General features: G+C 38.5%; 1 protein-coding gene across 17 annotated transcripts in view; it reads left to right on the top strand.

Annotated features, from left to right (window-relative positions):
- LOC139947974 (voltage-dependent calcium channel type A subunit alpha-1-like) overlaps positions 1-27868 on the top strand; it is a 201713-nt gene that overhangs the window by 30808 nt on the left and 143037 nt on the right. For all 17 annotated transcript variants that reach the window (XM_071945897.1, XM_071945893.1, XM_071945898.1 and 14 more), the window contains exon 2: positions 168-513. In XM_071945897.1, the coding sequence (XP_071801998.1) occupies positions 168-513 (346 nt within the window). The remainder of the gene's footprint in view (positions 1-167; positions 514-27868) is intronic.

The raw sequence follows: 27868 nt of genomic DNA, 5'->3' as shown, positions 1-27868 counted from the left end.
ACTGCCACTGATTGTGAGAGGCACTCACACTGGTGGATAAGATATTTTCCCACTTAAGAGGTACTCCCAGTGGTCATGGGGAGGTACTCCTCTTTCACTCATTGTCTTAAGTTTTTATCTCTTGAACTGTTTGCCTCAAAATGACTCTTTCTTTTTTGTTTCCCCAGCGGTGTCTGGTGCGGCGGGCGCGAGGGCGGCCATGTTGCACGTGCCTCGCACCCGTAGACGTAGTAGCACCAGTAGTCACCCAGATTACCCCTCGTCAAGCCATGGCTCATCAGCCTCACGCAAACCCTCCATTTCTGTTGCCTCAGATACTGTGTACGAGAATCGTAATGGGCGACCCCGACCCCCTGGTGACGATTCAGGACGGATATCAGATATCTACATGGACAGGAGGTATGGGGCTGAGGTTAATGCTAAGGATACCCTCATTGCGGTGGAGCAATGGAAGAAGGCACAGACGGATACAGATAAGATGACGAAAGCTCAGAAGAAACGTCGGGAGTACGAGTAAGTACAGTTTGGTTTTGTCGTATAAAAACATGAGTCCGGAGCTAGACTGGTCTTTGTCTAGCATCCTGACGCTGATATTCATATTTAATGTACATTTGTGTAGCAGTTGGTTGTGTCCAAAAGTAAGGCTTTGGCTAATGATTTGGCTAGTGCTTTGGCTAATGCTTTGGATTATGCTTTGGCTTACGGCTAAAAGCATTGGCTATTGGCTGGCTTGATAAGCTATGTTTTAGTAATGTCGATGTATCCATAGGCCGAGACGCATTATTTGGCAGAGTCTATACACCTTATGGTTTATCTAAAAGGTAGACTTTAGTCTGTAGTTGAAACGTTTTAAGGGTATTGGATCAACACTCCAGAGGGTCCGGAGCTAGACAACTCAATGTCTAGTACCCTGACGTCGTTACGTAATTGTAATTATATGACCAATTTATACCAACTCCATAACCCATAATCACCTATACATTGTACTTGGAACTATTTTTGATTTATTTAAAGACAGTGGACACTTTTGGTAATTGTCAAAGACCAGTCTTCTCATTTAGTGTATCTCAACATATACATAAACTAACAAACCTGTGAAAATTTGAGCTCATTTGGTCGTTGAAGTTGCGAGACAATAATGTGAGAAAAAACACACCCTTGTCACACGAAGTTGTGTGCTTCCACATGCTTGATTTCGAGACTTCAAATTCTAAACTTGAGGTCTCGAAGTCAAAGTCGTGGAAAATTACTTCCTTCACAAAAACTACTTTACTTCAGAAGGATCCGTTTCTCACAGTGTTTTATACTATCAACCTCTCCCCATTACTCGTTACCAAATCAGGTTTTATGATAATAATTATTTTGAGTAATTACCATAGTGTCCACTGCCTTTAAGTTTAGAGTTGTACCAGAATCTAAAACATGTCTTGTGTCCCTCAAGGGACAAATGGATAGATAGATAGCGGTAAGGTAGTACCGGAACTGTGGTACCGTTGTTATTGCAACCTTTATAACTGTCGGCCATTGACTCTATAGTTGTCCAATTAGTAGAGACTGCTTCGAGAAGAGTTAATTATGTAATGTTTGCTTAAAGGAGAAAACAAAACATCCAAATACAATTCTACATCGCTTTTGTGTTTGGAGGTCTCAGATTGATTCGACCCTAAAAAGAAAATTCGGATTTATATTGAAATCTCGGAATTGTTATGAAACTTATTTTTAAACACTAAAAAGTACTTTTTATGAATGATTGTTCAGGAGTTGGTGAATCCGAATATTGAGTTCAATTAATAAATGTTAAATTAGCATCGCCGGGGGAAAAATAATATAGTTTGTGTTTACCCGATTCGATGTCTCTGCATCTTAGTATACCTACATGAGTCATGTGCCACAAAATCCACGGGAATATACTCATGGGATTCGAACCCACAAATGTGTCCATTCTATAAGTAAAATGTAGTGGTGTAATTCTTATTTCAATAATATGATATTTTGTTGGTCAAGCGCCTTTCATTTGGACGGGGAATATTATTGTTGCATTCATATAGTTGGTCGGCTCCTCAGACGCATCGACAACTCCTTTAAACACGCATAAATCCGACAGTAGCCTGGAATTCATAGAATCAATAACTATTCAGTGAAGAACTGATCAGTGTAATGTGATGGTGAGGCACCTAGCGTCCATTTATGCAGAGGAAAAGATAGACAGTTGAAGGCAGAGGGATGAAACTACCTAACATGTCATCCGTCCCACCAGGGAGGTTACTGCAAGCGTAGGAGACGAAGAAAAAAAAAATCTCACCGATTCGTTGCAGCAATTATGTCCCAATAAACGGAGCTTTTTGGGACAGATTTGCAACTACCAGGGAGTGAGTCATTTTAGTCTATAGTTTACCATGACATGCATGCTAATGTATTGGCAAACTGCTCTTTATGCTGTGGGCAATCTTGGCATTTTTTAGCCCCTCACCGCATGGGCCCATCGTCAAAACATACAAGCGGTTAATAAAATGCGCGATCGCCAAGTGGTTTGCTTGCCTCGTATGCCTGATTCGTATACGCGTACATCAGTCACTAACCGGGGCCCCGAATAAGCATTAGGTATCGTACGAGTGTTTCGCTTTCGCATTGCATTAAATAAGAGGGCGTAGCTAGCACTAGGCATGATGCAGTAAGCGCGTGCAAAGACAGACAACTACTTGTTCGACTCACTCTCTTTCAATTCTTGTGTTTCGTCTTGGCGAGCCGGCCTCGGTTGTTTTTTAGTGCCTCGTCGTCACTATATACAGTCTTGCCATTATCAGCGACGGGGGTAATGCGAGTTGCCGGCCCCGTCTGAGTCAATTCTGTACCGTCTTAAGGAGACAAGACACCGGCTTGTGTGCCGGTCTTATGGAGGAATCGGAACTTCTGTGCTTCCTTGTAACCCAGCCGGAATTATACCGAAGAAGGGAGGACATATTGGCGGAGAACGTGGAATATTACTGCCGTAGTGCCTGGGCAGTGAACTGGTCATCAGCTGCCTTGAGTTAAGCTATACTTCCCGGGGTGAAATCATCCCTGTTTCTCCTTCTCTGTTGTGATATAAGAAAACTCTGACAAGATGAAGGCAGGAAGAGCAGTGGTGCGTGACCACCGTCGCCCCCATCAGTGAGTAACCGAAAATGGACCCCTCCCATCTCCTCCACCCAAGAAACCCTCCTCAATGCCACCCGAAGTGACCACCGAGACCTCCCTAAGACATTCAAACCTTAACTTACCGAACCTGTCTCCGTACTGCTTCTTTACTTTATTATTCAGTTGGCAATAAGTTAATCACCTTGTCTAGTTCATCAAATGAGATCTATGTATTTCTTTTCTATTATTTCTTAAATTTAAATCTCGATTCGAGTCAGCTTTCCTGCTACTATATTATCACTTTATCTTCTTCTATGCTCTCATACAACTCTCCCGCTAAATCTGATTTCATAAATGCCTGTATATCTTTTTAGTTTGCTTGTTTAAACACAAACAACATTCTATCATGCCTTAAACAACTATATCAAGACATAAACACTACATAATTGCCATCAATTTCCTTAAAAAGGAGCAACAAATCTTAACAACGCCTCGTTAAGCCAACGTAAGCAATCGATGTTATCGGTCAATACATTTTGAGTCATTCAGAATGAAGCCATGCTGCTGTATGTCACACCCTGTATTTACAAACGCCGACAACAATATTTCATATTCAACACAGAGACCTGAATATTTTGTCTAGTATTCTCGGTTTTAGTTTCCTTTGTATGAACATTATGAAGGATAGACCTTCCCAAAAACCCGTTTGAATAATACCAACTGGTGACTTCCCTTGTTCAGAGAGCAAAATGCTACACACAAATACTGTATCAGTTGTTACCCCAAAATCATCATTTCTTTGTCAATAGTTAGCATTAAGTGTGTCCAAAATGTACATTTAAAATGTACATTTTAAATTATTAGCTACGCAAATTTGCTTGGTAAAATCGTTCCCTCAACACAGTCATAAGCCGCTGACAAAAAAAAAATGATAAACTGAAGCTTGTGAGTTACACACACACATTGCGCTGAACTTCGTCTGCACCATTTATTAAATTATAAAACAATCATGAAAAGTGGATTTCAACATCTGTTTGTCATTTAATTCGATTTTAAATGAGTTGACTTTCACGGCGCATCATGACTAATATCAATAAATCTAAATGTGTTTACATGAGAATGAAGGAAGGCGCCGGTTTTTGATAATCACCGCAAGGGATTCGCCATCAAGAACCTTTCCAATTGTTATATGGGAATCAAAGGATGTTTTTTATGTTTTGTTTGCCTCAATACTTAGGTTTTGAAAAGGTTTTATTTTGTTTCTTCAAAATCTTCAAAAATGTCTAGGATGAATGAGTTGTGAGCTCAGTATTTCTATTGTTTCAACTCTTCTGTCTTTATAATAATAACAAATTAATAACAACAAATTCTTGTATAGCGCATTTTACAATTTACCGTCTCAATGTGCTTTACATTAGTGCCCTGGTCATTGGGCCAATAACAATCCCCTTTTCATAATTTATTTCTCATAATGGAGAGTTTTTCTTCATCTTCTTTCCCCAAATGTCACTGTCAATAAATTCACTACAAGGAATGATTGCAGTTCACAATAAAATGATTAGGGGCAAGTTTAAGGGATAAAAACGGAAAAGAAAAGAGTTTGATTTTTTTGTGTGGATAAAAATACGTTTCCTATTCTCTTGTAATGAGATTGAGTATAGCACAAGTTTGTTTCTTGGTTCCCTGTAAGCTGGAACGTTCTTATTTCTCATTCTTGGTTCCAGAATTCATTATTTGTTGTTTTTTTCTATATATATAACAATTAGTTCCATCTTGGTTCTTAGGTTTGCAAATAAGTTTAGTTCCTTTGTTTTCTTCAACCATTTACCGACAGATGAGTTCATTGGTTCTCTGTCTTGTGTTCTCGGTTCTGGTTTGATTTCTTCAAATCTTCTTCAAATGGATTTTTGCTTTGCCTGAGATGGTTCCCTTATAAGTGTATTTTGACTCTTCGTGTATCGAGGTCGGTTATGTCAACATTGCTCCAACATTCCATTATCACACCTGTGGCTTTTTAATCTACCCTGCATCAATCTTACTGCGTGTCCCCCGTCACGTTGGCGTGCTGCACTTATCGCCAAACCAACTCAAAATGTTAAGAATTTGCGCCTAATGACCGGTCTGTGATAGCAATGTGAACGAGCGGCTGCCTGAACAGGGGAAGCTCAGCATGGGTTTATAACGGGTGATCCGTTATAGATTTCACTCGCCAGAGTTCAGATTCGTGGGCGGGAAAAGGTTGAAGACGAAAAAATCTACAAATTCCATGAAGCTAATCATTCAACATCATGATGTCTGTGTCCAGGATAATTTGTCGCTTTTGGTGCATGCATAATACGCGCCCATATTGATCTGACTGTTTTACGGCTTTCTTTGGCGTTCTATGGCTTTTTATGTGGTAAAACAATCATTCCAACGTGCACGTACACATCCAGTTCTTGTTAAACGCGTATTTGCACGACGGAATCCACGATGGATTGATGGGAGTGGAATTGATGGGAGTGGATTGGGGTCATTTACTGTCAGGAAAAACCGGATTTACATTTGGAAGTTAGACTCAGGTTTTATTTTTTTTTTCGATGTTCTCGCTTACTTCCTTTGATTTAACAATGATTCGGCTGTAATGTACGCCAATCTGACGGCAAAGTTCAGTAATCTACTCACAAATCTACAAATGTTGCTTTCGGCGTTAAAGCAAGCCACTTTGACATCTTTCTGAAGTGAAACTTTAAGCCACTTTTACATCTTCCTGGCGTGAAACTTCGTACAAACTCTTGGAAGTACTGTTTTTTTTTAGTAAATAAATGCTTACAGTCTTCATATCAAGCACTTTTGAAAAACTTAAGTTAACAGATAACTAGAAAGTACTAACAAATTCAAGAACATAACATTTCTCTGTAGGCCCTAGTTGTTAACGTTACCAAAGTAAAACCAAAATAATTCGAATCTACTACACTTCCAATTAAACTATCGTAATACAGAAAACCGGGCAGATTTGTTTTTACTGATTTTTAAAGTTTATAGACAGGAAACGACCGTCAACCGCCGTCCCTCCTTCTCTCATTGATAGGCATCTACCTTACAACGAAACAATGTCATGATTTGACCGTTAAAGACAGTGATATCCAGTTAGCATCTACGTAGGATTGTGATGAATGGGTTGTGTCAGTTAGCTGCCGGGAAACTCCTCTTGAAACATCTGTTCCTGTTCGGAGATTCTGAAAGTGTCAATATCTGAATCAATAATAATTGTGTGATTTGGTTTCCTAGACAGAAGGCCGTGTCTGATTTAGCGGCTACTGAATTAGCGGCTACGTCTTTGGCTATGGCTATGGATGGATCGTCGCGTCATCATGCTTTGAAGTATAGGGCCCAATTTCATGGCTCTGCTTACCGCCGAAATATGCGCTTACGAGCACCATTTATAAGGTGCTAAATAATTGGGTCTCAAAATTCATCACTGCAATAACCTATCTTTCTGAAAGTTTGTTTAACTCAGCGCCTTAAGTACCTTGTTTGGTAGATACGTGCGCTATATAAGAATTCGATGTTATTATTAGTCCCGCTTACCTGCAAGCGCCGAATGTCTGCGCTAGCTGTGTAAGCGTATTTCGCTATAACGTGGAGTACGCAAGTACAAAAGCCAAAATTCCCTGCTAACCCGTGAAATACGCTTGGCGTAAGCACGGAATTCCATGCTTCCATACAAGCGCCGATTCTTTGCTTACGGTAAGCAGAGCCATAAAATCGGGCCCAGGACATCCTTAGCAAGAGTCGTAGCCGTAGCTTTAACATCCAGAAGGAAATGACACCATAAAGAAGAGAAGGATTGTCTCTTATTATGATTTGTGGCTTTCTGACTTGACTGGGTGTTTTGAAACAGTGGTAAAAGTCATGTGACTTACACTGACGGATGATAGATGGTCTCTTATGATTTGTGGCTTTCTGACTTTACTGATTCGGTTGAAAGGTGTGTTTTGATTGGTGGTTTTAAATCATGTGACTAACATTGAAGGAGGATAGAAGGTCTCTTATGATTTGTTGCTTTCTGGCTTTACTGAATAGGTCGAAAGGTGTGTTTTGATTGGTGGCTTTAAGTCATGTGACTTACACTGAAGGATGATAGAAGGTCTCTTATGATTTGTGGCTTTCTGGCTTTACTGATCTGGTTGAAAGGTGTGTTTTTTAAGTCATGTGACTTACACTGAAGGATGATAGAAGGTCTCTTATGATTTGCGGCTTTCTGGCTTTACTGATTTGGTTGAAAGGTGTGTTTTGATTGGTGGCTTTAGATCATGTGACTTACACTGAATGATGATAGAAGGTCTCTTATGATTTGTGGCTTTCTGGCTTTACTGACTAGGTTGAAAGGTGTGTTTTGATTGGCAGTTATAAGTCATGTGACTTACAATGAAGGATGGTGGAAGGTCTCTTATGATTTGTGGCTTTCTGGCTTTACTGGTCTGGTTGAAAGGTGTGTTTTGATTGGCGGCTATAAGTCATGTGACTTATTATAGGTCAGTGCACCGTTCCTTGTATTGCGGTGAGATAAGATTTCCTGTAAGATTTCCCAAAGTGTTTATTTATCAGAATCAGTTTCCATCTTTTATTCAGTCGTATCACGATTTTCAGATTAATTTCCATTCTTTATGTCGTACAACCAATGAATCGCCATATATAGGCCTACATTTTACCTGTCTCGTCTAACACATTCTGCCAAGTCGAGCTGGAAATCTATCCCAAATTTTGAACCTCTCAAAATATTGTCACCAACGCCAATTTTCTCTCCGTGAAATAGATACGATCGGAGTCTTCAAATCGGTTCCCGATTGCGCCATTAAGATATTTCGTACATTAGTCTAAGTTTAGACGTGTAGCTTGAGGCATTTCTGGCATAACATGGCGACACGCTAAAATTCAGCAGGCAGATAGAATAATTATTGATTGGGATGGTGTTTTAAAGGGAAAATAAGGTTGGACGACTGGAGAACCAAGTCTATTCAACTCAAACGAACTGGCAACTACATTTTATTATCATTACCTTTTGTTTGAATGGACTCAAGTCTAATTTCAGTCGGTTGGTTATATTTTGAAATGAAATCTACAAAATGAGTTGTAACTTTTCAAAATCGTATTAATAAAACAAGTATTTAAATGGGAATAATATTTAGTTTGAGATATCCACATTATTATTCTTACCCCATTTATTACTATTAGAAATTATTATAATTAGAAATCAAATAAAGCAGCATAAATTTCGACAATGAAATGCTTTTTTAAGGGAATTCGTTTTTTTAATCCTTCTCAGTTTTTAACGAAACTCCTAATTTTGGACCAGTTTATCATTTTCTTTGATGATAAGTTGTATTTTATGACATTCTAATTCAATCATGTTACAACTCTTAACATTAAAATTACCTTTTTAACTCAATCATTATGAGAGCTTAAACAAAAACTGCCTTCTTTCAATCTTTAAATCTATTGGTAATCTACTCATCAAAAAAGGTATTGATAAACGAGAACGGTGTAAACTGAAGTGTATTATAAATAGTCCCAATGCGTTTGTTCGCCGCTGCCTTAAGCCAACATCTGGCCAGAGTTAAATGTTAAATGAACTGAGAGCGAGAGCATGAACTTACTTTCCACATAAACGCATCTAAATTATCGATTATGTTTATTCTTTCCAAGATGTTAATATTATATTGACCTGATATTATATTGACTTGTCCATAGATAAGATAAACTTGATAAACAAATCTGCAAACACTAATCGAGAGCATTTGTGTTTACATTTTTAGTGGCTGAAAAAAATAATTTGGTTGAGAAATCCTCACGTACGGCGTCAATGAAGATAACTCAATCTCATCTGAACTTGACTAATCAATATTTTAATTTTGGTTGTTACCCATACACCGATGTGTGTTGGTAGGCCTTTCCTGAGTCCTGTTAAAAAAATATCACTGGCATATTACTCCGGTGAGATTCAAACCCACGATCCTTGCAATTCTAGAGCAGTGTCTTACCCACTCAATATCATTGAAAATCTAGTCGGATTTCTAAATCTGTTTTATATAAAAGAGCGAAGTTCAGTAAAATATCCTTGGTGTTTCTTGATCAATAATGCACAGAGTCTCGCAAAACAACATTTGTTTGTCCCCCGGACACTATAGTTTTAACCATTAATTTGTGCAGTTTCTATCGCAAATACACATATATAATCCTACACAAATTTATGATAAGTTTGCTGACACTTCACTCTAAAAACTGGATCCGGTTCCACGGGTTCTGACCCCGGTTCTTAATCAAAATTCCCCCGAAATTATAGTCAAACTAACGCAGAGTCAGAGTTAAAACCCCAATTCTGTTAACCATTTTCCGGTCCAGCCTAACAGGGAAATAGGTAAAGATCCCATGGGAAGTTGGCATCCGGGTTAATTCGTGGTTAATATGAATCTCTTTCATTCCAAGCAAACATGCTAAGTACAAAATTGATTTCCAGCAGAAAGGTTTAACAAGCCAGAATGCCTTCCGATTGATATTGGTTACTGTGTCTAATTCTCGCTGAACAGATTTAACTTAGAATGTTTATCCAGTCAGTGGGGATTCTGGCTTCATAATGCGTGAGGTCAACTCGTCCCTTGGAGCACTGTCCATCGATTGTAGAGCGAGCTGCTCCTCCTGCATGGATACATAATTAAATAGTCTCTGACCAGTCTACACAGACCAATCTTATTTATCAGTCACAATGTCGATCGACAAGTAAGCAAGAATATTGACAATTGCCGATTGCTTTCAGACAAAACCTCTGACTATAATCAACAATATTTTGGTTTCAGAAAATCAAAATGGCGCGCAATTAAAATGGCGGCACTCCACGTCTCGTTGCAGTACGTGATCTCCAGCATAATCAAAATTCTTGTTAAGACTTGAGGGTATTTGAATAAATCTGGCCGTTATTGTGAGTTGACCATGGATTGTGGTGGAAGTTAATTATGTTCTCTACAAGGGTTGTCTTGGTCTACGTCATCTTGGCACAGAGACGGTTGAAGACATTTTGTAGATGGCGGTCTTTTTGGTTTCTTCAGGCATGTCTTGAAGAGTCAAACCAAGTCGTTTCAATTGGTCAATAGACCTTTATCACGGTGCAGCCATCTTGAATTGCTCTCATTGTATCAACGTAACCAAACCGAGGCTGGAAGAACAAAAAAGTCTGGTTCCTAATTGCAAAATCATTATCAGCATGCATTAGTGTTATTCGATACGAGGAACATGACCGATATGGAGGAACTCCCACCACAACTCGTCCGGATAAAAAGCAACCTCTATTTTGAAAAACATTTTTTTAGGATGATTTACACAGTTACAGAGCTTGAACAAAATTTATTAATGCATGACAAGTGTTAAACATATCAGGTGTTTGTTAGTGGATGATTTTACCGGTTTATTGTTCAATACAACCAGCAATCAAACAATTAGACAACTTGGTAAATACTTCTCCAAAGCCTGAACATTACATAAACAAATACATCGAAATCGACACCACTTCCAATAGGGAATTAACTTTACACTCTAATTAATGTTACCAATATGAAATTCTAGACGTCATATTTGATTACAAATTTAAAAAAATATATATAAAAAGTAAAAAATTTGAATAAATAAATCCATTTGCCATTCAATTTAAGGATGAATATCGAACGTTAAACTATTTAAACATCATATGCTTTCGTAATGATATTCAGTGACAGTATGTTAACAACTCTAATACAATTGTCTTCAACAATGTACTAGTCCCCTCCATACCATCAATGAAGCAGCATTTAACATTCCACAACAGACAATCATAGGAAATTACAGCCGCGCACAATAATCCAATTTCAGCTCATAATCAAATCTCATCGCTGTGGAGTTTGTTGAAAACTGGACTAAACCCGAAGCTTATGACGAGATTTACAGCAAGCTGAACGCACAAATCCAGCAGTCCAAGTCTATACTAATTGGTGCTACGAGCATTGCGTCCCCAAATCTGGTTAGACAGTAACCACCGAAGGGTTCAACCTTGTTGTCAAATTAAGGCCCTCTGGTCGAGGTTGTTTTTGGTGTGTGTGTAACCCCGTTGCTTGGGGACGATCGGCAGAGTTGATGTTCTAGTCGTGGTGGGACTATCTTTCTATTGTATCGTGGTTTATTACACAATGTAATTTAGAAGAACCGTGGGATTTGAAATTCAACTTAAAGGCACGGGACACTATTGGTAACTACTCAAACCAACTGTTGCAATAAAAACTTACTTGGTAACGAGCAAAGGAAAGCTGTCGATAGTATAAAACATTGTGAGAATCGGCTCCCTCTGAAGTGACGTAGTTTTTGAGAAAGAAGCATTTTTTCTTTAATATAATATATGAATTAATCTGAGGTCTCGAAATCAAGCATCTGAAAGCACACAACGTCATGCGACAAGGGTGTTTTTTTCTTCCAATATTCTCTCGCAGCGAGTTCAAATTTTCACGGGGTTGTTATTTTGTGCATATATGTGAGATACACCAAGAGAGAAGACTGGTCTTTGACAATTGCCAAAGGTGTCCAGTGCCTTTAGTTTTGTCATTATGATGGGATAGGATGGGTACATTGTATGGAATGATACAAGAAATCGTGGGAATTAAATGCCTTTCTTGGATGAATTCAGTGACGAATTGGAGTCGGCAGTCAATTCGGTATTTTTCTTTTATTTAAGTCATGATTATTACTCTGGATTGATCGGATTTATATCACTATCTGAAAACCCGGTTTAATTATAAAACTGACCACAAAACTAGACATGTAATTTTTGTGAAATATAATATGTTCATTTGTTGCATATAGTTCTTGAGGTTCGATTTCCCATATCGCCACAAGTTCTGAAAGTTAAAATTTTATATTTACTAAACAAGAATCCAGTTATATTCCTATTTATAATCGGCTAATGCCATTTGATATAACCTCAAATATCCTTATTTTGTTAACGTTTGTTTTTAAAGAATATAATATTTTCATTTGTTGCATATAAATTTCGAGATTCGATTTCCAAATATCACCACAAATCATCCGGATAAAACTCAAGATAACAAACCGATTTCCGATGTATCTCATCGACTCCCGTTTCATATTTCATGTTTACTAAAATAAACAAATATTGTGTTTCATGAACCACGTCATAATACGAACCATCAATATGAAATATGATATTTCGGTATTGATACCTATCGAGTCTGTAAATTGAAGTCTTTAAAATTGAATTCTCGAATTACAACGAGAATCGCTTGTCCATCCTTCGAGATTCCGCGATATTTCTTCGATTGCTGCTGGTACGAATCACCCTTGAAGGGGCCTCTGATATGGCGAGTACGTCATCATCTTGAGGAGATTGGAGAATAAGATGACAAGAGAGCGAGAGAGAGAGAGAGAGAGAGAGAGAGTGAGTGAGAAATAATGTGACCAAGAATTCACAAGACGTGATCATGGGCCGACAAGACAAATTCTCCCGCAGGCTGCTTTGGCATCATGCAGTCCTGTTGCCGGTCGATGTTGAGGGGGGAGGGGGGGAACTCAAGCAGGAAAAAAAGAAAAAGAAGAAGAAAAAAAAATCAGTTGAATCAAGTTTGGACACGCGCGTCCATAGCGCCATGATGTATCCCCTTCTTATGATATGAACTGCGTGGTGTTTGGAACTAGACGATTTCAATCTTACATCGTTTTAATACAAGGACCCTAAGGGGCGTTTGGATTGTTGGAGACAGCAGTGTGAGACTGGTCGGGGTTGTATACAGCTTGCAAATACAATTATATAATCACTGCACATCCATCTTGGCTGTCACCTTAATACACAAGTATCTTGTATAGACTTTAAAATGAGACCGTCTGGAGACTGTCTGCCGAGCCTCGTTTCGGTTCCTAAAGAAGCACGTGGCGACAGCGAAAGCAATCATCAAACAAAATGGCCGATTCAAGTTAATGATGTTGATGACACGAATGTATTCAAATGTTCTGAAGCTTGTGGATTAGTCATTGGAAATCTTAGTGAGTCTTTCGGTTTGTGATGACCTCTAAATTTAAAAATAATCATAATATGAATCTTAATCGTATACCTTTAAATGCACCGGTAATTGTTAAAGACCGTTCTGCTCACTTCGTGTATCTCAACATATGCACAAAGATAACAAACCTTTAGAAATTTGGACTCAATTAGTTGACGAAGTTTCGAGATAATAATGGAAGAAAATACACTCTTGTCGCACGAAGTTGTGTGCTTTCAAAATCTAATTCTGAGGTCTCGAAATCGAATTCAAATATTTTAGTGGAAAATTACTTCTTTCTCGAAAACTACGTTACTTCATTGGGAGCCGTTTTTCACAATGTTTTACACTATCAACATCTCTCCATTGCTTGTTACCAAGTATGTTTTTATGCTAACAATTATTTTGAGTAATAACCAAAAGTACGAGACTACCTTTAACTGTATGTGCTTTACACACTTTTAGAAAGCAAAGGAAAGCTGGTGGCGTAAACCGTTACTTTCTCACATTTCACACCTCATTCTAACCCGCGTTATCGTCAGACTCAACAAACCAACACGTTCACTTGCTGCTCTAAATCTCTCTCGACCATATTAGACTGCATTTTGAAGTGGCCGTAGGTTGGGTGTAATGAACTAAAATACATGCCCTTGTTGACGACTAAACTGCTTGTTCCCTCTCTCCGTATCACAGTCTCTTTATTTAGCGTCTTGTTTTTGATGAAAAGCGAACATCGCACGCCTGCCGACGATCCAATTCAAGGCGAGAACTTTTTCTAATCTAAACTTAAAGACCCGCGAAGACGAACACAACGTCGTTAAATGAAATGTCGACTTGTCATTACGTTTGGGATGAATTTAAAGTAGTTTTGAGTTTGAACAAACTGTAGCGGGAATTGAATCAACAACCTCTAGATTAACTTCCTTGATAAATATCCGACTTTTAACCATCTGTCTGTACAAAGCAAATACAACATCAAGTTTATTTCTCATTTCACGCAAACTAACACAAACAAAACATAGTAGACAATAGACCTTGTCGCAAATACTCGGTACGCGCACAATAGACGTGTATTAATGAGGTACATGCTGGTCTAGCTAGCTATCAAATTTGATCACTAGCTAGACCAGCATGCACCTCATTTGACAGCTTGCGCTTGAGCAATGGTATTTGCGAAAAGGTCTATGACATACATTGAACCAATCACCTGAAATATTAATGTTGTCCAAAGCCATGCTTTTATTTATTGCTTTTGCTGCACCTTTAATATTGATTTTTGCTCCTGATTGTTTTAGCTTATACGCTGCAATTATTTTCTCTGTTACTTTTGTGGCTTATGAAATGGCTGATCTGTTATGTCATTACTTAAAAAAGAACCCCATGCTTAACAGCGCCCTCTTTTGTATTGACTGATCTAAAATAACCGGTATATTTCCCCTTACGCTCCAATACCAACTTATTCCTTCCAGACAATTCCCGCAAAGCCCATTTTCCCAACCTTACCATCCTCAGAAACATTTATTGTAGGCCTATATTAATTGTTGATTATGTGGCTGTTATGATTGTTCATAAGTCGATTTTTATAGATTAATATTCTAACTAATTTGCATTCCACTTTGCATCGTTTCCTAATTGTATCTAACTAATTTGAATAATATTAACATATTAACAACAGTTTGGTGCATTTAGCCACTTATAACACTTCCTTTCTAATCATTACGTATTAGCATCTCATTCGAATTTTAAATCCGTTCTTTGTGTAACTCTGCTAGACTTAATTTCCCTGTCTACTTAACTTTTTGTCTAATTCGTTGTCGACTCTTTCTCCTCGTCCGTCCGTCCGACCTTCTTGCTCTATAATCCCTTTCCGTCCATCTTGACCTTTGACCTTTTTTCTTCCATTACGTCATCATCGCCACACCCTTCTCTCACATTCTTTTCTGTTTTGCCTTCCCTAACTAAATTTACGTTTTTACCCCTTATAAATATTCATACATCCTTCAATTTTTTTCCTATTTTGTGTTCGTTATCCATTTTTTCCATTCATCATTTTCCTCATTCGTCATTTACTCATCTTCCTTTTCATCGTTCCTTTTCATAATCTTCCTTTTATCAAACATCTACATGTTGCCACGCCCCTTGCTTGCTTTATTCATAACACGCCCATCTCCATAACCACGCCCTTGCCACGCCCCTCGTCTCTATTTCTTCCAATCAGGTTACAGCAATCTAGCCGGAACGACCCCCTTGTTGTACCAGAAGCCTATCGGTATGTCTTGAAGATCCACCAAAGGCACAAAACTCAAAATGAAAGAAAACAATGTTTAGCCTATCCCTCCTGCAAACACATTCATTGGCGTCCAGTGAAGTAGTGAAATCCCGTGAAATCCCGTTATATCCAGTGAAGTCCCGTAAACTCCCGTACAATTATGTTCACTCCCTCAGCGTAAAATCCCGCCAAGTTCTGTAATCTCGTGTGAATTCCCACCTAATGTGAGACCCGTATAGTTTAATAACCCTTTAGTGTATGATTGGTGTATGTGTCGGAAATAGACGTCTCAATGTCAGCTTCGCTTTTGCAGAGTTTGGGTTTCTAACCCGTGGTCTAGCCCCCGCCTCTCTACTATAACACCTGTCCAAGCTAATGCACCCACATGTAATTGTGGGATTAATTTCGCGATGTGTCCCCCATAACTGTATGTGATTTTTAGTTGACTGCGTTCTCTAATTTCTCAAAAGACAAGTCAGTCCAGTTAATCCCCTATCCTCGTACTAACATAATATGTCAGTTTTTACCAATGGTTTTAATTTCATTATTTTATGATCAATATTCAGTGGTTTTGTTTCCGTAAAGTACTGAATATTATGCATTTTCGATTGTAAGGAACTAGAGTTGTTGATCGGCGGGTTTTTCTCACAAGTGTTTGTAAGACAGCGTGAACGCACTTCGTGGACACCCTTGAAATGACACCTGGGACACGGCACAAGATCACCTCCATGCTCGCTTGAAGGTCCAACTTCGGACAATGCTCGGGAAAACATAAAGCTAGACCAAAAATGCCCTTCGATTCTTGCAGTGCGGTAAATGAAAGGCGCTTGACGTAACAATGTATCTCAGTTATGACATTGCAATTATAGTTATCACTTTAAATATGATTAACCAATTTTTTTTTTTATGCTTTAATAAATGTAATAACTCAATGTCATAACTACTGGACGTGGTTAAATACAGGGCGAGACATACCCTTTAAGGCGCTTATAATATTCTATGCGGTGTATAAACTTCACAATTGTTATCGAGACTGCCCCTTTAATGTTTAACTCGGTACACCGATATTAACCCTCTTGTTTGACACTGCCTTTAAGGCAAGCCATGCCCTTTAAGCCGCTTATAATATTATATGCATTGTACAGTAAACTTCACAATTTAATGTGTAACTCGGTACACCAACATTAAACCCTCTGGTTTGACACTCCCTTTTACTCCCCCCCCCCCCCCCCTCTTATTCAGATTATATTGTACACATATGAGATTTCCCTGCAGGTGTTCTGCATCACAGCAGTAGTAATGTCATAAACAAATAAAGGGGCAAATAGTGGAATTTTGATAAAGTACGAGGATTTTTCCGCCCGAGGCTTGAAGCACGACGCGGTTGAGAGTACCGTAATTATCTAATTTTTCTCGGCCGACGCCACGCTACTATTCACGGTCTTGTGTCTAGGTGTTCTGACGTGTACTCCCCTCGGTACAAAGTCTACGCACGTTGTTGATTTAGAACAGTTTCATTTCTCCCTCTGTATAATCATAATATAATCATAATGTTATTAAATACATACATCCAAATAAAAAACGGGTGTTTATTGCTATTGAATTACACAGGTACATAACCCTTTGAATCTATAGGTCGTCTTTGATCGTTGAGGCGAGATCAAATTGCAATTTCTGTCTTCAAGATGACAGTGAATCAAAACAAGCAATCGGATAATACCCCAAACGAATTCTCCTTCGTTTCCATGGCAACGAGAAAACAACATCCTGCCAACCTGACGGGTTTTCCTGATTCAGTTGCTATATGTCTCTCTCGAGAGGTAAACAACTCTCTCTGAATAAAATAAATAACATGTTGGGGACTGTCGAGTTAGGTTCCTGGAGGAGTTTACCTCAAAGATGGATGCATTATGGTAAAAAGTCTTTTGGAGAAATAATGTACAATCAAATTTACGACGGCATTATTCTGTCATAGTTGTTTGCTATAGATTGAAGAAACTTCACTTTTCAAACCACACCTGACTTTAATAAAAAATAAAAAATATGGCTAAGGATTAGGAACCATTAAAGGAACACGTTGCCTTGGATCGGTCGAGTTGGTCTTTGAAAAGCGTTTTTGACCGTTTATTATAAAATGCATATGGTTAGAAAGATGATGTAAAAGTAGAATACAATGATCTACACAAATATGCCTCGAAATTGCGTGGTTTTCTTTTTACCTCGTCCAATAACACGGTCGGCCATTTATGGGGGTCAAAATTTTGACCCCCATAAATGGCCGACCGTGATAGTTCGCGACGTAAAAAGAAACCGTGCAATTTTGAGAGATACTTGTGTGGATCATTATATTCTACTTTTAAAACATCTTTCTAACCATATACGTTTCATAACAAACGCTTTTTATAGACCAACTCGTCCGATCCAAGGCAACGTGTTCCTTTAACCATGTTTCTTCATGTTTCTTCATGATTATGTTTTCAGCAAGCCAATTAAAAAAGCTCTATAAGCCTTATCCATGTGGACATTGTTATAAGTCAAGGGGTCGATTTCACAGAGAGTTAGCACTAGTCGTAACATAGGACCAGTCTTATGGGATATTAAAAAGTTAAGGCTAGTCGTAATTTAGGATGAATAACTAGTCCCAACTTGAGAAAGACTACTCTTAACTCTTTCTGAACACAGGGCAATCTCTATTATGTTCAGGTCTGATACTTCACGGAGGCAACGAAGGCGGTTGCCTCCATGCCCCCATGTCATTGCCTTGGTGCCCTTGAAAAGCTACAGTAGAAATTTACAGTATTCTCATAGTGTGTCCTTTACTAGGGAGAAAATGCCTCGGCGCACTTGCCCCTTCTAATGTACTAGAAAGGGCAAGTGTTTCGTATACGAAACATACAGGCCTGAATGTTTATGCATAGTGGATACCAAATTAGACTAATTGAACATGTGGTAGAAACACATTAGAAAATGATCAATCACTGATCACTGTAAAGTGAGCTCAATGTTGACTCAAGTAAAAGTGCATTCATCGACTCAGCCGTACAAAAAAGAGCAGTGCAGGGTGTTAAGGGATTTTAAAGGGGTATTTAGCTATCAGTCATTTTTCTTTATTTCTAGTAATAAACAAACAGATTTCTGTCGAAAACTCCATAGCTTTTTCTTTAGGTATTAATTGATAGAATCTTTAAAATAGTTCCTTGTTTTTGTTTAAAGGGAATGTACACGTTTGGTGATTGTCAAAGACCAGTCTTCTCACTATCCCAACATAAGCATAAAGTAACAAGCCTGTGAAAATTTGAGCTAAATTGGTCATCGAAGTTGCGAGAAAATGATGATAGAAACAACACCCTTGTTGGACGAATTTGTGTTCTTTCAGATAGGACTAAAAGACTTCTAGCTAGAAGTCTTTTATTATTTTAGTGAGAAATTACCTCTTACTCAAAATCTATGCTACTTCAGAGGGAGCCGTTTCTCACAATGCTTTATACTATCAACAGCTCTCCAATGCTCGTTACCAAGTCGGTTTTTAAGTTCATATTTGTTTTGAGTAATTACCAAACGTGTACCTTTAACTTGCACTCTTACATCTGGCGTTTTTTATGAGTAGATTCATAATGTACCAGAGACCACACAAGTAGCTCTATATAAAAGGGTTATTTTCATTTTAGTTTAAAAAAAAACAGTTGGAAATACATTCCGGGGGTTCTGTGTAGTCGTTGTGTACATGGTTATTTTGAATTCGGCAATCAAATTAAAGCGGTTTGTGGTCTGTAAAATCTATTTTACAGCTTGGATAGTATTTTACGCAATATTTGAGGATTAATACCGGTTTGGACTTTGTAATCAATGACTGTTTTTACAGGGAACTTATTTATTTTCTCTTGGTAAATACTAAACAGCAAATCTTGTACTTATGTCACGGGTGCGATGCGTGCCCCCATGTTTATATTTGTTTGTATTACGTAAATATTTGCTTTAAATTGCATGGAAATTAAAATGCATAAAAGTAGTTAAAATTTTTTAAAATTACATTTGTAGAAAGAACAAGATTCAACGGAATAATGTTTATCAAAGGTTCTTTCAAGGCTCGTGTCCATTTTATAAATAAGATAATTCCACCTCCTTTCTTTTGGGGTTCCTCAGCAACCATTTTGTCCATTTTCTAAAAACAAGATAATTCCACCCCTTTCTTGTGGGTTCCCCAGCAATCATCTTAAAGATTGGGGCCTCTCTTCCTCTTTGATGAGATTCTGCCTCTTTCTCAGGGAGGCAGACCTTAATGTCAAGATGAACACTAACCCTCCTATAGATTGCTACTCGCTGATTGATATGAGTGCCCTTATACGACTTTAAACACGGTAGAGACTGAAAAACCCTCTCACATTAAATATCAGGTATCGTTAGCCAATTCGGTTTGGATGCTTCTACTCATGGGTCACTTACGGTCTTTGAATCAACATAAGGCACGGAATCATGTTAATATAAAACCGATTGTTTAATGTTTACTGTCTTTGAATCAACAAAATGTACATCATCAGTTAATGAAAATCTTACTTATAGTCTCTTGGAATTTAAGGCGCGGAATTTCTTGTTGCAAAATTATTCTACCTTCATCTTGACTCCATTTGGGTAAAGATAGGATACAGCACTGGTTGAAGCAGGCAAAGTTCACTCCACAAAGGCCACTTTCACACGAGAGCAATTTAGCAAGGGTCCCATGCTAAATGTAGTATAGTTTTAAAATTTTCGAAAAATGTAGCTCGTATGAAAGGAAAACAATCTTTTCTACTGTCCAAGTTCTCTTGTAAAATCTTGTCAACATTGCTACATTTTACAACCATGCTAAAATTAAGCAAGGGACCCCAGTTAAATTTATGTTGTGTGAACAGCACTTAAAATATTTTTAAGCCCCTTTCACACGAGAGCAATATAGCAAGGGTCCGTTGCTTAACTTTAGCATGGTTGTAAAATGTAGCAATGTTTGACAAGATTTTGGTAGAGAAGTTGGACATCAGAAAATTGTTGTCGTTTCACACGGGGTACGTTTTGTAAAGTTTTACAACCCAGCTACATTTAGCAAGGGACCCTTGCTAAATTGCTCCTGTGTGAAGGGGTTTTTAGTCTGTTTGAATCGAGAGAAGGCACAACATTAGTCTGTACTGCTTGCACTCTATTCCTTGATTAGTAAAGTGGTTTTGGATGTATACATATACTTCCCGTGGTTCTCCCTTTTGGATGCACCGTCGACTTGTGAAGTCTAATCAACCAACATAATACCTTAGCTCTACACCCTGCTCTCAGGCTCAACGTAGCTTGACTGAGAGATGTCCCCTAATTAAAGCCCAACATAATCCCACACCATACGATCGATGCATTTCAATAAATTAGAGTGGTTAATTATCAACCACACTGTATCTCTATACAGCATAACCCGTATCCGTGTAGCTAGCCATCCACCAGAGTGTGCTAAACTTAAATGTATTGACATTGTGAAATTGCTACCACAGTTCTGTGGAAGCCATATTTACATACAGAGAGGTGCAGCAAAACCATCAACTTTAGTTACTGTTTGTTTAATCTTATAAACAGGCGTAAGTTAAGATTGTTTAGTTAGATTAAGTAAGCTAAGCTGACCTATTTGTCTTGTGCGTAGTATTTATTCACTTCATCTGCAGTGTAATCCATTCCAACATTGAAGTCAAGTGTAGGATTCCTACGCGTTAGCTTCACCCCTTAATCTTGTCGTCTATTCTTTCTTAAATATAAGTAGATTAGAAAACTGTTTCAATAAGACATTTTCGACGATGCATTATTTATTATGGGTATCCCAGTTTATTCGACATTAAAAATCAAAGAACTTACTGCGTCAAACTACATAGCTAAGATCTATAGTGCTTCATGTTTGAGGATGCATTATTAATAAGTCGGACTCCACTCCCTTTTTCTGTTACGGAGTGTTGGATGAGGGAAAAGGAGTAAATAATTTATTCAAATGGCTTTATTTAGAGGGCGAGGATATCCTATGTAGATTGCATAGACAAGAATATAATGTCATACAGCGTGCATTGTGAGGGCCTCACGCGGCCGACACGTACGAAGCTGTGAACTTATGCAAACTACCAAGAAAAGTGTTGAACGAGCCTGAACCAAACGTGCCTGGCAACAGCTACCTCGTGCCCAGGGGTGCTATTAATGCCATGCACGAATATCAGCCTACAGCCAACAGAGCACACATACACACACACACGAAAAACAGTACACTTGCCTACGTCATCCTTGGTCGCAGACGGCCAATCAGTGACGTAGTTCCATTGCATCCGACGGCTGTTTGGTGACGTCATTAACACCAACAAGGGCTATTTTTTGACCGCGATTATTTCTGTCGGGTTCCCGGTGGAGGGATTCTGAAAGAGTCATTTGTTTATTTCAAGTTGACATTTTGATGGAGAGGGTTGTTTTGACTTTTAAAAAGATCCAGTCATTATAAGGATTACAAGTGCTTTATTAGCTCGTTATAGCAGTTTTTAATTTACCTTACTTTTTTGTGTTCATTTTGTTTACATAATGAGACATTAATGTACAATCAAAGCCCTAAAGTAAAGTGAGCACACGTTTCAAATGTCTGTGTCACCTGAAGAGCAAATGAACATTCAGAGAAAAATGGCGCATGGTTCATTCAGCGGCCACCGTCCATGATTGTCTCGCGCGTGTCATGGGCAAGCATTGTCTGGTGTCTTTTATTCAGTCTGCACTGTATACACAAATTGTCGTGTGTCTTATCCACCAAGCATTGTCCTAGATTGTCGTGTGTCTTATTTAGTCAGCGTTGTCCTAGATAGTCATCTGTCGTATTTAGTCAGGATTGTCCACAATTACCCGTGTGTCATACAGTCAGCATTGTCCACAATTGTCGTTTGTCATATCAGTCAGCATTGTCCACAATTGTCGTGTGTCATATCTGTCAGCAATGTCACTGATTGTCGTGTACGGTAGACATAGTACACCTTGATAACCACATCGTTGGATCCACCTGTCATCATGAAGAGGTCATTGTCCTTGGCTCTTTGCCCTTCCCGTCTTGGCCATTGTCAGTCCCTCCCTCCCCCTCTTCTCTATCGTTGTTGCTCTTGCATCCTTGTCACGGCGTTTCTTATCGATTCAGGATATGTCGGAAGTAGAACATACCTTGTGAGAGTGTCTCTGAGACTTTCTCTATAAACACTAATGCATCGTAAACATTGTGCTCTGACGGTTAATTATTTTAGGTAAAGTTCAGCTGACGTGGGTCGAATTTGCTTTCAGAAACTCGTAATATCTACGTGATATAAATGTACACATCATTTTACACTCCATACAAGAGTTTTATCTTCTCGCGTTAGTTAACGTGTTTGCTGCTTTTTTGCTTCCCAACCAATATTAAATGACATTTTAGTATTAAAAAGGCGTTTGGTACTGGTTTGCATCATGCAGCTTCCATCTTTGTCTAGTCCCCTGTCTTTGTTTTAGCACACTGAGCAGTGCATTCGTCCACACTGGACCAGCCTATACTTTTACAAAACTCATCGTACAGTTTCTCCAATGCCTTTGGACTAGTAGTATTCATCTCATAGGCCCTTTTCCAAACCAAAGCTGCGGCTTTGGATTCGGCTTGAGGCCCCGTTCTCTGGTCTCGAAGCCCTAAGCGTTTATACGCAAAACACGCGCATTGTCAACTCAACCGGCGGGGCCAACCTGAGCCGAATCCAATGCCGAAGCCGTCGTTTCGAAATGCCCTACTAAAGAGAACCATTCTCGTGCCTGCAAGGGAACGTAAACGGATGTTCAAACACAGCAAGGTCATAGTTCAATGTCTTCCCATAAACCATTTTTTTAATTTAGCAATTTCCAAGTCGTGTCTTGGATGTCATGAGAACTGCCCACTCTCTAAACCACATCCGTTCCAGCAGTGACCTTTACTCCATCCGTTGCAATGCCCCCAAACAATGCGCTCATTAACTGGATATGGACTCTCACACTAGTGATTTTTAATGAATCTAGAGGTATCTCCTGGACTATGTATCTTTCACTCTACTTGTCTCTGAATCTGAATCTACTCATTCCAGTGCCCTCATTGTTAAGTAATTTGCAATGAATCTAGAGGTATCTCCTGAACTATGTATCTTTCACTCTACTTGTCTCTGATTCTGAATCTACCCATTCCAGTGCCCTCTTTGTGAGTGATTTCCAATGAATCTAGATGTATCTCTTTGACACTGTTTCTTTCATTCTACTTGTCTCTGAATCTGAATCTACCCATTTCAGTGCCCTCATTGTTAGTGATTTTCAATGAATCTAGAGGTATCTCCTGGACTATGTATCTTTCACTCTACTTGTCTCTGATTCTGAATCTACCAATTCCAGGGCCCTCTTGGTGAGTGATTTGCAATGAATCTAGAGGTATCTCCTGGACTATGTATCTTTCACTCTACTTGTCTCTGATTCTGAATCTACCCATTCCAGTACCCTCTTTGTGAGTGATTTCCAATGAATCTAGAGGTATCTCCTGGACTATGTATCTTTCTTTGTACCTGGTCTCTGAATCTGAAACTACCCATTCCAGTGCCCTCTTTGTGAGTGATTTCCAATGAATCTAGAGGTATCTCTTTGACACTGTTTCTTTCATTGTACCTGGTATCTGAATCTACCCATTCCAGTACCCTCTTTGTGAGTGATTTCCAATGAATCTAGAGGTATCTCCTGGACTATGAATCTTTCTTTGTACCTGGTCTCTGAATCTGAATCTACCCATTCCAGTGCCCTCTATGTTAAGTGATTTGCAATGAATCTAGAGGTATCTCCTGAATTATGTATCTTTCATTCTACCTGGTCTCTGATTCTTAATCTACCCATTCCAGTACCCTCATTGTTAGTGATTTTCAATGAATCTAGAGGTATCTCCTGGACTATGTATCTTTCACTCTACTTGTCTCTGATTCTGAATCTACCCATTCCAATGCCCTCTTTGTGAGTGATTTGCAATGAATCTAGAGGTATCTCCTGGACTATGTATCTTTCACTCTCCTTGTCTCTGATTCTGAATCTACCCAGTCCAGTACCCTCTTTGTGAGTGATTTGCATGAATCTAGAATCTGTTTTTGATTCTGTATCTATCCTTTAATGTGGCCCATCTACGGAACTTGACCATACACATGCAGACACTTGATCCTACTGGTCGAACCTGCCCAGTAAATGGACCCTCGGGCAATCGACCCCTTTATTCATTTATTCAGCCAGGTTCTTTCCTACTTATTTTTAGACTTTCTTGCTTTTTGTGGGGGAGGGTCGTTAATTAATTTGGTTGTGGAGAGAAAGTGTGTTGTGTCGTCACAGCAATGTACTCAACTAATTCAAACGAACCTTCAATTAATGTTCCATATTGAGTTTGCATTCACCTACAAGTTGATTTCTTAAAATTCGTTCATTACAAAACTTAAGATTTTTAGAACGTCATGGAGTTGTAGAATAAACAAAACTGTGACGTCATCTTTTAGTTTGTAAAAGAATTAATAACGTCGTGGCGAAAAAAAAAAGATTTGAAGCACAAATCCATTTCGTCAAAATAAATCTGTTTGTTCCTTTTATAAGTTGATTTGTTGGTATGTTTTGATGTGCTGTTTATTTATTTGTGCCCTTCGATTAATGTAACCTACTTTTGATTTGCTCTTTAATAAGTCCATTCAGTCATGTATTTTGCCAGTAGTCAGTCATGTTGCTGTGGCTAATATAAAAAGCGTCTGGCTTGTTCCTTTTGACATAAACTGCATGTTACTTACTCGCTCTTTGTTCCCCAACCTTTGAAGTCAAAATGAGCTTCCCATTTACAGCCATCGTTAAAATAACATCAAACCCGTGTCAAGTAACCGATAGGGAATTATAAGGTATCGAATAACGTGCACTTGTCACCCCTGGCTATAACTCATGTTCCGTGCCATGTTGATCCAATGGGGTAACAACTTGCATTATTCGACTCTTTCATTATAATTATAATAATACTATTCGGTTATTCGGAAGGACATGGCCTGTCTCATGTTTCGGATGGTCATATTGTGACATGCGTTGTTTAGGGAAAGCTGTAATGATTATGTGTCAGTAAAAAGCTAACACATCTTTGGAGTTACCTCATGGTTTGTTTTGTCCATCTTTCGAAGATCTAATGGTTGAACTTACGGCTTGTTTGTAATATTCATCCTACAAAAATATTTATGTGAATGTCGTTTACACACAGTGGACCTATAAGTAATTGTCAAAGACCAGTCTTCTCACTTGGTGTATCTCAACATATGTATAAAATAACCAACCTGTGAAAATTTGAGCTCAATTGGTCGTCGAAGTTAATAATAAAAGAAAAAAAACCTTGTCACACGAAGTTGTGTGCTTTCAGATGCTTGATTTCGAGACCTCAAATCCTAATTTTGAGGTCTCAAAATCAAATTCGTAGAAAATCACTTCTTTCTCGAAAACTACGTTACTTCAGAGGGAGCTGTTTCTCACAATGATTTATACTATCAACCTCTCCCCATTACTCGTTACCAAGTAAGGTTTTATGCTAATAATTATTTGGAGTAATTATCAATAGTGTCCACTGCCTTTAACCAATGTTATTGCTCCCTCTACCCGACAATCTATAGACTGTTTGAAGCGGAATATCAATTCCAACCATCGTCTCCCGGTCCCCTGAGTTGTTTTCATCTCGAATGTTTTCTTCAAGTTGTCCCTTGCTAAGAGTGGCTTCTATAGTGCGAACATACAATACCAAAAAAAAACCAAAACGAACGAAAGAACGACCAAATAAACATACATACATACATACATACATACATACATACAAACAAACACCTCAAGCAGACGAATGAACAAACAAACAAACAAACAAACAAACAAGCAAACAAACAAACAAACAAACACCTTAACAAACTACCAACCAGATCCTATTGATCTATAACACATCACATAATTTCTGTGACTCTTCTGACGAAGTATGTATGAAGTTAGAACAAACAGTTGAAAAGAGACGGGTTTGGTTTTTCGAAGGGAAGGATGTTTGGAAATGAAATACACTCATTTGTCTTTTTTTGTCCAAAGTTATATCAAAACTTACCAAGCGGGTTTCTTTAATGCCAACCCGTAAATATTCAAGAAAATGAAGCTTCCTCAGTTGTGTAATGACAACGGCCATTATATGTTTCAATAACCCAATTCACTAAAGCATATATGGGGGTAATTACCACATGTTAAATTCCATTATCTCTTGACAAAATATTCATCAACTATCCGGGCGTAAAGACAAGAGGTATTCTCAAATTTACATTCCGTAATTTAATTTGTGTCCACTATTTAGAACATAGCATTACACCTTTCTAATCAAATTCCAACAGTAATGTATACAAAATTAGCTCCATGGAAGTCTCCATAAATCATATTAAAAAAAACTGTCTTGGCTGTGGATGAATTACTGAATTGCTAAATACCCAGCTCAGGTCAAAACAGTGCTGTTTTCCCTCTTGGCGGGAATAGAATCAAAAATCTTAAATCACATGTAGATGAGAGTGAGATAATTCATGTTGTACATAACAGTACGAGAGGTAGCACCAGCTACACGTTACGTGTGAAGGTTTCTTGACTCACCAGCTTGAAGTGGGGACTGACGCGCGCTCCTTTTTCTCGAAATTTCTGATGACACTTGGAGACAAACTTTATGAATAATTCATGATTTTGATGAATAATTCACGACATGCAGTACTCAAAGCTTGTGGGGGATCGGAGGAGGTAGTCATATGACGGTGGATTAGTACATTCCAAATGTATCACATGGGGAAGGTCTATAATTTAAAATTTCTTACAACTTTCTTATGTCTGGTTGAATACTTATAACACAATGTAAATTCTCAACGCTACTGAAACATTTCCTTACAATTTCCCTGCTAATGTAGGCAGAAAAACGTTCACATACGGTATCTGTATACATGGTGGCTGGTAACTTTACGCTCAGCTACTTTTTTGTCCTTTTTTTGATAGCTCTATTAAGCAAGTATTAGGTAATGGGTTTTTTTTATAAAGAGAGTTGAAAGATTCAAACTTCAACGAACCAACTGATCTGATCTCAAAAGCACTAAATACCGACGACTGTTTTATGGCTTTTTCAGATTTTAAACAAAGTTGGTTTAATTCGACATAGGATATAATCCACTGTGATTGCCCGTTAAATCTCCAATCACTTCCTCCGTTACTTCGCCGCCCGTGCTTTATTCTGACTGTAATTTCCCGCGCAAAACAATTGGCGCGAAATACTGTAGGATTAGTAAAGCGTGAATATATGCAGAGGACTGGTGAAGTCTAATTTGCGTCATTTCTTTATCTAGTCTGCCATCCGTACATGAAAGTGATGAGTTTT

The sequence above is a fragment of the Asterias amurensis genome, chromosome 15 (genome assembly GCF_032118995.1).
Source record: "Asterias amurensis chromosome 15, ASM3211899v1".
Classification (NCBI taxonomy): Eukaryota; Metazoa; Echinodermata; class Asteroidea; order Forcipulatida; family Asteriidae; genus Asterias; species Asterias amurensis.
The sequence above is the reverse complement of the archived record's forward strand: the minus strand, read 5'-3'. Positions and strand labels throughout refer to the sequence as shown.